At 39.2% G+C, this 13,270-nt stretch overlaps 1 protein-coding gene across 3 annotated transcripts in view; it reads left to right on the forward strand.

The window, feature by feature from the left end:
* Positions 1 to 13,270, forward strand: part of STK3 (serine/threonine kinase 3) — a 311,132-nt gene that overhangs the window by 36,336 nt on the left and 261,526 nt on the right. For all 3 annotated transcript variants that reach the window (XM_010812167.4, XM_059893297.1, NM_001079607.2), the window contains exons 2-3: positions 2,508 to 2,588; positions 5,458 to 5,586. In XM_010812167.4, the coding sequence (XP_010810469.1) occupies positions 2,508 to 2,588; positions 5,458 to 5,586 (210 nt within the window). The remainder of the gene's footprint in view (positions 1 to 2,507; positions 2,589 to 5,457; positions 5,587 to 13,270) is intronic.

Consider the following 13,270-nt stretch of genomic DNA (forward strand, 5'->3'; position numbering starts at 1 on the left):
TGTGAAAATAGTTTCCCATAATTTTTTTTTTTGAGTTTTTTAGCTGTTTACAGCAGACAGATAATATCCTCTTACTTCCTTGTAGTCAGAAGTGGAAGTCCTGTAATGGACACTTTCAAATTTTTAAGTTGTTTGAACTTTCAGTAGCATTCTTGAAAGTGGTCAAGTACTACTTTCTTGTCCTTCATGACCTCATTTCTTAATTATTGATGTTTTCCTGGGGTCTCTTTTCTCTTTGATCCTATTTCTTCTTAGACATTTTCTTGATGGCTTTATCCCTTATCATACCTTTAGGCTTCATCTGTGTGCTGTGTGTGTGTGTGTGTTTGTGTTAGTCACTCAGTTGTGTCCAACTCTTTGCAATCCCATGGACCAGAGCCCGCCAGCCTCCTCTGTCCATGGAGTTCTCCAGGCAAGAATACTGGAGTGGGTAGCCATTCTCTTCTCCAGGGGATCTTCCTGATCCAGGGATTGAACCTGGGTCTTCTGCATTGCAGGTAGATTCTTTACCATAACACCAAAAAATGACGTTGCCAATTCAGATCTCTCCTGGGATTCATATAAACAGTTGGTTACTGGAAATATACATTTGGATGAGAGGAGTTAAACCCAACACGTTCCTCTTCAAGCTTTTTTCTGATGTTCTTTAGTTTGGTAAATAACGTTACCTCTAGTCATTTGCTTGAACCAAAGGCTTAAGAGACATTCTCAACTTCTGTGTTTCTTGCATCTCCGCATATTTAATCAAAACCACTTTCTGTTGACTGTGCCTGCTCAGTATCTTGATTAGCTTATCTTATCTCAGTTCTTATTGCCACTGCTACTATGTTCTTTGCATCCATATTTTGAACAACCCCCTGCTAGTTTCCCTTCTCTATTGTTACTTATTGCATGTCCTCCTTCTTGATTACAGGGAAGTGATCTTTTAAAAACAGAGCTCCTTAATATGGTTTACAAGACTCTTTTTAACCGACTCTTCTTACCTCTGCATCCTGACCATTTTACTTTATTCATATGGAATTACTTTTGGTCTGTCAAACACACCATGTGTAATGTCTTGTTTCTAGATATTTCAGCCCATGCCATACTGTGGATAACTTTTAAAAAAGCAAAAATAAATTAAAAAGTTTTCTCTATGGCAACCAGTCAAGTAGCCCATAAAACTAAAAACTCATAAGTAAAGTCACTACAAGTGGGAATATTTGCAACCTAAACCTTTTCTTATCTCTGTGCACAGATAAGAAAAGAACCAAAAACCCAGAAGAAAAGTGAACAGAAATCATGAATAGATGATTTTGCTTCATACTATATTAAAAGATGCTCAACTTCACTCACAGTAGGAGAAATACAAAATAAATCTGAGTTACAAGTTTTTACCTAATATATTGGCTGAAATCCAAATATTTCTAAATACAGACTTTAATATATCTATCTAGATATAGAGTTTAGTACTCTGTAGGTGGAATTGTGGGAAAAGAAGATTTCTCATGTAATACTGGTAGGAAAGTAAATTGGTGTAAGCCCCCCAGAGGGCAATTTGCTGGTGTCAATTAATATACATATATATTGATATAATGTACAATTGTAGTAGATAAATATACCATAATATAATCAATCAGCAATTTTAAGAATATATAGTTATTATAATAGTGATTTTATTATGTTATTAAATTTATATTATGAAATACGGTTATGCTTATAGTATATGTACTTACTTATTATTATGTATACTTCTATATGGTCTTCCCTGGTGGGTCAGTGATAAAGAATCCGCCTGCAATGCAGGAGACACGGATTCTGGGTCAGGAAGATCCATTGTAGGAGGGCATGGCAAACCCCCTCCAGTGTTCTTGGACAGAGGAAACTGGCGGGCTATGCTCCATAGGGTCATAAAGAGTCGAGCATGACTGAAGCGATTGAGCCACACACACAGACACACACACACGTCTATATTTTGTGTGTTTATATATTTTCTTGCTCTCACAGTTTCACGTTTGGGAATTTATCCTAAAGATACACAAGCACATGTATGAGCTGACTTACCTGTAAGCTTATTTATTGCAGTGTTTATAATAGCAAAAGGGAACCTAGATATCTATAAGTGAAGGATTGCTGAGAAAAAAGAAAGGAATGAAGATGCTGTCTATGAATTTATGTTGTAGAGATCTCCAACAAAGATTTTATGTTGTTACGTAAAAACATCAAAGGATGTAACAGCGTGGGTAAAACAGTATATATACAGCGTGTGTATAAAATGCTATATTGTGTGTTAAAAAGGGGGAGAAATAGAAATATTTTTATAAAGGTTTCACAGGAAGGTAATAAAAGTGCTTATTCTTTGAGGTGTTTCTGGGAAAATTAAGAACAGGAGTTGCAAGGAGACTGTATACTGTATACTTTTTTTGTATTTTTGAGTTTTGAACCATCTGAATATATTGTCTCTTAAAATTTTTAAATGTATAAGAGATCTTAACAGAAAATGCTTTTTCTTTTGTTTTTCTCATTAGTAAGCTAAAAAAGCTGAGTGAAGACAGTTTGACTAAGCAGCCTGAAGAAGTTTTTGATGTATTAGAGAAACTGGGAGAAGGGTAAGTACAAAAAATACAAAAGTAGAATTTAGATAATGACAGAACAGTTATAACGTCCCATGTAAGATTAGTCCTTCACTAGAGTATATTTGACTAAATTCAACAGTAAACGTACAGAGGGAATGTAACAATACCTGAACATAGCAAAGGTCATATATGACAAGCCCAAGCTAGCATCATACTCCATAATGAAAAACCAAAAGTATAGGAGAACTTCCAAGATAATAAAGGCATAAAACACAAAACAGGTTAGATCAGTAGGAACAGGGAAAAGGAAATAGAGAAAACAAAAATATAAAATAGTAAGATAAATTTAAGTTAGAAGGAATAAAGTGAAATGTATTTTTCACTAAATATCAGTTCTCCCATAGACAAACTATTAGGGTCAATTAAAATGCAAAACTTAGCTATATGCTGTTTATAAGAGCCTGTGTAACACAAAGGGTGGACATATAATGGTATTTCCTATTAGAGACATCAGATAAGAAAGAGGTAATCATATCAAAAAAGAAAGCACAAATGGCAATGTTTATATCAGGTAAATTAGAGTTAAAAGATCATAAGTGAGTAAAGAGGAGTTAATATTCAGATAAAGAATGAAGAGGGATATTAGGTAATGATATGAAAGAGAACTCACAGTGAAACATAGTAAGACCTGGTGATGTTGTGAATTGAGTGCATTGTAATTCAGCTTCTGGCAAGATTAGATGTTGGGTTGCAGAAGTCTCAGTCCTGGACATATAAGAAATAAGATTTTCTTTGAAGCGTTCAGAAGTTCTCTGGCTCTCTCAGTCTTGGCCTGGGAATTTAAGCCCTGAGCTTGTTATATTTGTTTTATGACTTTTCCAGCTTAGTCAGGAGCAGCCATTCCATTCTGCAGTTTTTGTACTCTTATTTTCACTGTAACATTCAATTGATTCAGGTACTTGATCTTCTAAAGCTTTCTCTAGACTCCAGGAACTAAGGATAATAATTTAAATAATTATTTTGCCATCAGATACCTTAGTTTCAGTGTTCTTCTTGTCCCTTGCATTGAAGTCATTACCATCTTTAAATCTAAGAAAGAACTAATCCAAGATTCCCATTTCTTAAGATTCTTTCCTTTGGAACCACTTCCTTGGAACCACTTCCTTCCCCAAAACTATTGGTAGCAGATCATGGTTAGGAAAAGAAAGGTTACTCTATGAACTCCAGGTATAGTTTATTATGAAATTTGGAGCTCAAATGACTTGTGGAAAGGCCAGGGCTGCAAAGGTTATGGACTGTCACTGAAGCTCAGAGAAGCTAGTGCTGAAGATCTCAGTTTGAAGCACTGAAGTGGTGTTTCTCAAAAGCTCACATGGGCTCTGCTGGAATCCCTAAGAATCATTTAGATGCTCCCACCAACTCTCTTTGGAGCAGCAGCAGTGTGGTGGTTATCAAGAGGCTCAGCCGGAAGCCACTGTGTATCTGATACTGGGTCAGGCATCTGCTGCAGCTGTATTTGAAAAGTGATGGTCTTTCCTCAGCTTTTTGCCATTCAGATTTCATGAATGTTCTTCTCATTGCCAGACTCTTAACTGGGATCCATTCAGGGAAGGGAAATCTGGGAAATGTGGTTCCCAGTTTTCTTTTGTAGTAACAGAAAGACCTTAGAAGAGACTGATGGTGTTGCTTAATTGGCAGTAGTTAATCTAGCTCTGAGTCTAGACTAGCTTTTGAGGGGCAACACACACACACACACAGACACACACACACATATATGTGTGTGTGTGTGTGTGTGTATATATATATATATGGCTTCAAAGGGGGAGATACAGATTTCCCTTGCTCTCTGAAAGTAGAGCATTCTTATGAAACCTTTAGTAAGTTGAAACGTTGTAATGCAAAGAAAGGCTTCCCTGGTGGCTCAAATGATAATCTGCCTGCAACGCAAAAGACGCAGGTTTGATCTATGGGTCAGAAGATCCCCTGGAGAAAGGGAATGGCTACCCACTCCAGTATTTTTGCCTGGAGAATCCATGGACAGAGGAGCTGAAGCAGATACATTACAACACATCTTGCTAACAGTTACGCAAAATAAATTGTGAGATAAAGCACAGATCCTCTCAGACAAAGCTCAGAGATATGGTGGCTTGATGCTGAGTGTAGTTCTAGGAATGAGCTTGGTGGGGCCACTGTTGCTGCTCATGGTACTTTCTCCCTCTCTAATGGCTCCTGCAAAAATAAATGTTGAATGCTGTTTTTGTTTTCACCTTTTTTTATAAAAGTGTAAATCCTCTTCGAAATTCATCTGGTTAGTGAAACAGGTGTTAATCCAGGCCTTTTGTAAAAATGAAGGGGCGTAAAGCGAACTTTTGAAAAGTGGGTTTACCTGTATATGTGCGTGTGTGTAAATTAGAACTATATACACACACACACACATATACACACAAACCCATGGTGAAGGTTTCAGTTACCCCTAAGCAGTCTGGGCAGGTGTGGGACTCTGATATTTTGTGGGTGATTTTGCTTAAGGTGAGATCAGCCTTTTCTCCTAACATGAGATTTTGGCTGTTTTTATTCTATATTCCATTCTTTTAACTTCCATTTATATATCTTCTTAATGCTGCACTTGTTTGAGTTGACAAACCGTAAGTCTATTTCTTTCATTCATAAGAAGCACAGCACATCTTTTTCTATTAATTTGGTGATTTTAATGAATTTTAAGTCTATAATTGAAGCATTCAAGCTAAGATATAATTCACTTTTAAAATTTGTTTCCTTTGATTTGTCACCATTGAGTAGTATTTTAAATTAGAAAAGACTACATGTGAAGACTCAGACTCTTTCTCTAATAGTTATGGTGTTTGAAGGGAAAAAAATAAAGGAATGTCTTGGTTTCTTTTAGGTCTTATGGAAGTGTATTTAAAGCAATACATAAGGAATCTGGTCAAGTTGTGGCAATTAAACAAGTACCTGTTGAGTCAGATCTTCAGGAAATAATCAAAGAAATTTCCATAATGCAGCAATGTGACAGGTATGAAGAGATTTTATTTCTTTATTTACCTTCATTTTGATAAGTTTTGCTAGTCATGTACAATAAAATGTATTCTTTGGTCATTTTAGTTTTTTCTTCTGACTTCCCATCAGAAGTAAGACTGATCTTTTAAGAAAGATGAGAATAGCTTTGTTGGGTTGTCTTAGGACTTTCAGTTCTAAGCAGAAATAGTATTATAAAGCAATATGTGGTGATAGAATATACTCGAGCGCTTTTCTCATTTTCAGGAAAAATTTACAGGTGAAAATTAGCTTCTCATATTAAGGAGAAATTTTTTAACAATCCTTTTGCTGTGATTTGTTTTGAATAATTAAAAACACTTCTGGAGGAGGTTGCCAATAGATGGGGAAAAATGGAAACAGTGACAGACTGCTTTCCTGGGCTCCAGAATCACTGTGGATGTTGACTGCAGCCATGAAATTAAAAGATGCTTGCTTCTTGGAAGAAAAGCTATGACAAACCTACACAGTGAATTGAAAAACAGAGCCATCACTTTGCCATCAAAGGTCTGTATAGTCAAAGCTTTGGTTTTTCCAGTGGTCATGTATGGATATGAGAGTTGGACCATAAGAACGCTCAGTGCTGAAGAACTGAAGCTTTTGAATTGTGGTGCTGGAGAAGACTCTTAAGTGGCCCTTCGACAGCAAGGAGATCAAACCAGTCAATCCTAAAAGAAACCAACCCTGAATATTCATTAGAAGGACTGATGCTGAAGCTGAAGCTCAATATTTTGGCCTCCTGATGTGAAGAACTGACTCATTGGAAAGCATCCTGATGCTGGGAAAGATTGAAGGCAGGAGAAAAAGGGGATGACAGAGGATGAGATGGTTGGATGGCATCACTGACTCAAGGGACATGAGTTTGAGCTAACTCCGGGAGATAGTGAAAGACAGGGAAGCTTGGTGTGCTGCAGTCCATGGGGTTGCAAAGAGTCAGACACAACTGAGCGACTAAACAACAAAAATTAAAAGTCATGTTTTATGTAACTTTCATTTATTCAACTGACATTTACTGGACAACCCTAGTGTGCCAGGTACTGTCACAGGATCTAGGAATACCAAGGAAACTAAGACATTGTTTTTCTTCTTGAGGAGCTGGTAATCTGGTTGGGAAGACAGATACTTAAGTGAATAGCTATAGTACAGCACAATCATTGTGCATGTGAGGAGATGTGAGAACAAGGAGGGAGGGCACCTACCTCAGCTAGGAGTCAGAAACTCTGGAATGCTGAGGAAGTGTAAGTCTGGTGAAGAAATGGAGCGGTGAGAGAATTCAGAGAATTAAAAGTAGAAAGGTGAAAAACAGCTCACTGTTAGGTGCTGTTCTGATAGGGTTTAGAATTACTGGGTGGAAAGTAGGAGACAGAGATTGGTCTGAAATGAGTTTGGATAGGTAAATGGAACTGACCATGAAGCTGACCTGTTAAGTAGCCTGGCTTTTCCTAAGGGATGCAGAGTCTATAGTTAATCGAAGAGGGAATTGTTCTCCCTGTATAAAAGGTCTCTAGGTAGGGTTAGCCACCTAGCACGTGGTCTTTGGTCTCATGCTTATTACCTCATAGTTACAGGAGGGCTGCTTCAGCTCCAGCCTTTTATCTACATTCCAGACAGGAGAAAGATGAGAAGAAGCAGGAAAGGGCTTCCCCAGAAACCCTCAGCTTATATTTTATTCATCAGAATTGCATCACATGGTGACTTAGAGCTGGTGAACTTAGAGGAGTCTAGACACATTGTCACCTTTAATCAAATCATTGGGCCCTATTAGTAAGAGATGTATAGAAAACTTCCTTTTCTAAAGGTATATAAAATCCATATATTATAAGCTCTTTGGGTAATGAAGTGACTGAATAATTCTAGAGGAACTTTGTTGCTTAGATCTGTTCAATTTTGCTCTTCTTTATTGTATGCTGTATATTTAGATCATATTACATATTTTTCATCAAGGCCATGTAAAGTGGTTATAGAAAAAACATACATTCCTCAGTTACCCAATCAAATATATAATTTGAGAATTTTTCCAGACCTTGCTGTTTATTTGATAACTTCATAAGAATGTGGCTCCCGTAGTTTGATGTAGATAAGGAAAGACTGGACGTAGTGTAGTGATGGCTCCTTCAGTTGTTTAATATTTGCATGTAACTATGATTATTTTATTGTAATGATTAAAAATAGTTCAGTTTCTAGTGTTGTTCTTTAGAGATTTTAACTGAGTGTGGTCTAGGGAAAAGCAGTGTCTCAGATATTACCTATTATACATCTCCTCCCCTAATCTTTGTGCATCTTGATGCCTATCAGGTCTTATTCAGATTTCTGCAGCAACTTCCTGTGTTCACTTTGTCTTTCATTTTTGCCTGCTCCAGCCTGTTTCCCTCCTGAAGTTAGAGTCTTCTTTCTCAAATGCACACCTAATCAAGCCATTCCCTGTTTAAAACCCTTCAGTGGCTCCTCATTGCTTGGCTGAATCCAGTCTCCTAAAGGATGGCCTGCAAGGTCCTGCATATCTGGCCAGTGCTTATGCTTCCTCTCTTGTAGCTGAGTTTTGCTTTTAAGCACCTGTTTACTTGCATTCTGTCACCTGACTCTTAAATTCTTTTGAGTTTGGGGTGATGTCTTACTAAGTGCCCTTGGATCCTGCCACATAGTAGCTACTAAAGTATTGACCGGTATTAACTAATTCCCATCTCGATGACTCAACTGGAATATCCAGAAGCAACTTTAATTTAATATTCTAGAACCAAATTTTTAATTGTTGAAGAAAAACCTTTCAGGTCCCTATTTTGTTAATGATATCATCATCTAGTTAGTTTTTCAAAACAGAACTCATCTGTTTTTCTTATACCTCTGCTGACACTAATACTTGTAGTGTCTCCTTCTGAAATGTCTTCACTATCTTTATCCTTTCTTCATTCCTTGAGAGAAGGAACCATATTTCTTAGCACATGTTATAGTACCTCGCACTGTACTTTCTGTTCAGTGAATGTGAATAAATATGTATGGATAAGAAGAATGTGAAAGAGCACTGTAGGTTGAGGGAACCCTAGGGAAATTTGATATTTGTTCCTGTTATGTACTTTAAACTACTAAGTGGAAAAAAAAAATAATGAATTAAAGGGGTAGGAAGTGTTAGTTGCTCAGTGTCCAGCTCTTTTCAGCCCCCACCAGGCTTCTCTGTCTGTGGGATTTCTCAGACAAGAATACTGGAGCAGGTTGCCAATCTCTTCTCCAAGGGATCGTCCGAACCCAGGGATCGAGCCTGGGTCTCCTGCATTGCAGTTGGATTCTTTAACATCTGAGCCACCGGTGAAGCCCAAAGGGGTAGAAAAAGTAAACAAATTCTAGAAATTTTGTACCACTTTATAGCAGAACACTTTGCAAATAGTAAGTACTTGTCAAAGAATTTGTTGAATGAAATGGTGAAACAGATCATGATATTAGGTTGATGCAAATGTAATTGCAGTTTTGGAACGTGAATTTTAAATAATTGTAACTAGGCTTAAACACATTTACTGATCAAAATAGAAACCATTACAATCAATACATTTTTGCCAGTGAGAAATAAGTTTGTTTATTCCTGTAGCATGAAAATTCATGCTTTGGGATTCGAGGAACTCTTGGAAAGAATTTTCTGTCTTCTGCTGATTGTGGAAGCATTCATTTTTCCTGCAAAAAATTGTCAGAGATGCTTCAAGAAGTGGTAGTCAGTTGGCTGAGAGTTCAGGTGAATATGATGGATGAGGCAAAGTTTGTAACCCAATTCGTTCAACTTTTGACATGTTGGTTGTGCAGCGTGTGGTCTGGTGTCGTGGAGAAGAATTGGGCCCTTTCTGTTGAGCAGTGATGGCAGTAGGTGGGCAGTTTTCTGTGCATCACATTGATTTACTGAACATACTTCTCAGATGTAATGGTATTGCTGGGATTCAGAAAGCTGTAGTGGATCAAATGGGCACCTGACCACCAAACAGTGACCATGATCTTTTTTTGATGCAAGTTTGGCTTTGGAAAGTGCTTTGGAGCTTCTTCTTGGTCATGCCACTGAACTGGTTGTTGCACAAAATCTACTTTCATTGCAGGTCACAATCTGATTGAAAAATGGCTTGTTGTTGCATAGAATAAGAGAAGACAACACTTGAGAATGACAATTTGTTTGATTTTCAGTCAGTTCAGGAGGTACCCACTTACCACGTTTTTTCACCTTTCTAATTTACCTCAAATGCCAAATGACCGTAGAATGATTGACACTGAGTTCTTTGGCAACCTCTCCTGTAGTTGTAAGAGGGTCAGCTTAGATGGTCCTCTCAGTTGGTCGTTGTCAACTTCAGATGGCCGGCTACTGCGCTCCTCATCTTCAAGGCTCTTGTCTCCTTTGCAAAACTTCCTGAACCACCACTGCACTGTACGTTCGTTAGCAGTTCCTTGGCCAAATGCATTGTTGGTGTTGTGAGTTGTCTCTGCTGCTTTACAACCCATTTTGAACTTGAATAAGAAAATTACTCGAATTTGCTTTTTGTCTAACATTTCCGTAGTCTAAAATAAATTTTAAATAAGCAGCAAGTAATGTCATTCTGTCATTTTTGAGATTGCATCCAAGTGCTGTATTTTGGACTCTTTTGTTGACTATGATGGCTGCTTCATTTCTTCTAAGGGATTCTTGCCCACAGTAGTAGATATAATGGTCATCTGAGTTAAATTCACCCATTCCAGTCCATTTGAGTTCACTGATTCCTAGAATGTCGACTTTCACTCTTGCCGTCTCTTGCTTGACCACTCCCAATTTGCCTTGATTCATGGACCTGACATTCCAGGTTCCTGTGCAGTATTGTTCTTTACAGCATCGGACTTTACTTCCATCACTAGTCACATCCACAGCTGGGTGTTGTTTTTGCTTTGGCTCTGTCTCTTCATTCTTTATGGAGTTATTTCTCCACTGATTTCTAGTAGCATACTGGGCACCTACCGACCTGGGGAGTTCATCTTTCAGTGTCCTATCTTTTTGCATTTTCATACTGTTCATGGGGTTCTCAAAGCAAGAATACTGAAGTGGTTTGCTTTTCCCTTCTCCAGTGGACCACATTTTGTTACAACTCTCCACCATGACCCATCTATCTTGGGTGGCCCTACACGCGTGGCCCATAGTTTCATTGAGTTAGACGAGGCCGTGGTCCATGTGATCATTGGTTAGTTTCCTGTGATTGTGGTTTTCAGTCTGTCTGCCCTGTGACAGAGAAGGGTAAGAGGCTTATGGAAACTTCCTGATGGGAGAGACTGACTGAGAGGGAAATTGGGTCTTGTTCTGATGGGTTGGGCCATGTTCAGTTCAGTTCAGTTCAGTCGCTCAGTCGTGTCCTCTTCTTTGCGATCCCATGAATCGCAGCACACCAGGCCTCCCTGTCCATCACCAACTCCTGGAGTTCACTCAAACTCATATCCATAGAATCAGTGATGCCATCCAGCCATCTCATCCTCTGTCATCCCCTTCTCCTCCTGCCCCCAATCCCTCCCAGCATCAGAGTCTTTTCCAATGAGTCAGCTCTTCGCATGAGGTGGCCAAAGTACTGGAGTTTCAGCTTTAACATCATTCCTTCCAAAGAAATCCCAGGGCTGGTCTCCTTCAGAATGGACTGGTTGGATCTCCTTGCAGTCCAGGGGACTCTCAAGAGTCTTCTCCAACACCACAGTTCAAAAGCATCAATTCTTCGGCACTCAGCTTTCTTCACAGTCCAACTCCCACATCCATACATGACCACAGGAAAAACCATAGCCTTGACTAGATGGACCTTTGTTGGCAAAGTAATGTCTCTGCTTTTGAATATGCTGCCTAGGTTGGTCATAACTTTCCTTCCAAGGAGTAAGCGTCTTTTAATTTCATGGCTGCAGTCACCATCTACAGTGATTTTGGAGCCCCCCAAAATAAAGTCTGACACTGTTTCCACTGTTTCCCCCATCTATTTCCCATGAAGTGATGGGCCAGGATGCCATGATCTTTGTTTTCTGAATGTTGAGCTTTAAGCCAACTTTTTCACTCTCCTCTTTCACTTTCATCAAGAGGCTTTTTAGTTCCTCTTCACTTTCTGCCATAAGGGTGATGTCATCTGCATATCTGAGGTTATTGATAGTTCTCCCGGCAGTCTTGATTCCAGCTTGTGTTTCTTCCAGTCCAGCGTTTCTCATGATGTACTCTGCATAGAAGTTAAATAAGCAGGGTGACAATATACAGCCTTGACGTACTCCTTTTCCTATTTGGAGCCAGTCTGTTGTTCCATGTCCAGTTCTAACTGTTGCTTCCTGACCTGCATACAGGTTTCTCAAGAGGCAGGTCAGGTGGTCTGGTATTCCCATCTCTTTCAGAATTTTCCACAGTTTATTGTGATCCACACAGTCAAAGGCTTTGGCATAGTCAATAAAGCAGAAATAGATGTTTTTCTGGAACTCTCTTGCTTTCGATGATCCAGCGGATGTTGGCAATTTGATCTCTGGTTCCTCTACCTTTTCTAAAACCAGCTTGAACATCAGGAAGTTCACGGTTCACGTATTGCTGAAGCCTGGCTTGGAGAATTTTGAGCATTACTTTACTAGCATGTGAGATGAGTGCAATTGTGCAGTAGTTTGAGCATTCTTTGGCATTGCCTTTCTTTGGGATTGGAATGAAAACTGACCTTTTCTATGTTCAGTACATCTTTAATCCAATTTTCCGTTGATGGGTGGGGCTGTGTTCCCTCCCTGTTATTTACCTGGGGCCAAACTATGGTGGAGGTCATGAAGATAATGGTGACCTCCATTGATGCACTGCTGCAATCAGTACCCCCAGCCCTGTAGCAGGTCACTGCCAACCCACACCTCTGCCAGAGACTCCTGGACACTTATGGGCAAGTCTGGGTCAGTTTCTTGTGGGGTCACTGCTCCTTTCTCTTGGGTCTTGCTGTGCACAAGTTTCTTTTTGTGCCTGCCGAGAATTTGTCTCCTAGTCCTGTGTAAGTTCTGGCAGCTCTATGGTGGGGTTAATGGTGACCTCCTCCAAGAGGGCTTATGCCACACCCAGGTCTGCTGCACCCAGAGAACGACAGAATGGTCTCTGTTTTCTTCCAAGGCAAACCATTCAATATCACAGTAATCCAAGTCTATGCCCCAACCAGTAATGCTGAAGAAGCTGAAGTTGAAAGGTTCTATGAAGACCTACAAGACCTAGAACTAACACCCATAAAAGAAATCCTTTTCATTATAGGGAACTGGAACGCAAAAGAGGAAGTCAAGAAATATCTGGAGTAACAGGCCAATTAGGTCTTGGAATACAGAATGAGGCAGGGCAAAATCTAATAGAGTTTTGCCAAGTGAATGCGCTGGTCATTGCAAACACCCTCTTCCAACAACACAAGAGAAGACTCTACACATGGACATCACCAGATGGTCAGTACAGAAATCAGATTCTTTGCAGCCAAAGATGGAGAAGTTCTATACAGTCAGCAAAAACAAGACCGGGAGCTGACTGTGGCACAGACCATGAACTCCTTATTTGCAAATTCAGACTTAAATTGAAGAAAGTAGGGAAAATCACTAGACCGTTCAGGTATGACCTAAATCAAATCCCTTATGATTATACAGTGGAAGTGAGAAATAGATTAAAGGGGTTAGATCTGATAGACAGAGTGCCTGATGAACTATGGACAGAG

The sequence above is a fragment of the Bos taurus genome, chromosome 14, assembly GCF_002263795.3.
Source record: "Bos taurus isolate L1 Dominette 01449 registration number 42190680 breed Hereford chromosome 14, ARS-UCD2.0, whole genome shotgun sequence".
In the NCBI taxonomy this organism is placed as follows: domain Eukaryota; kingdom Metazoa; phylum Chordata; class Mammalia; order Artiodactyla; family Bovidae; genus Bos; species Bos taurus.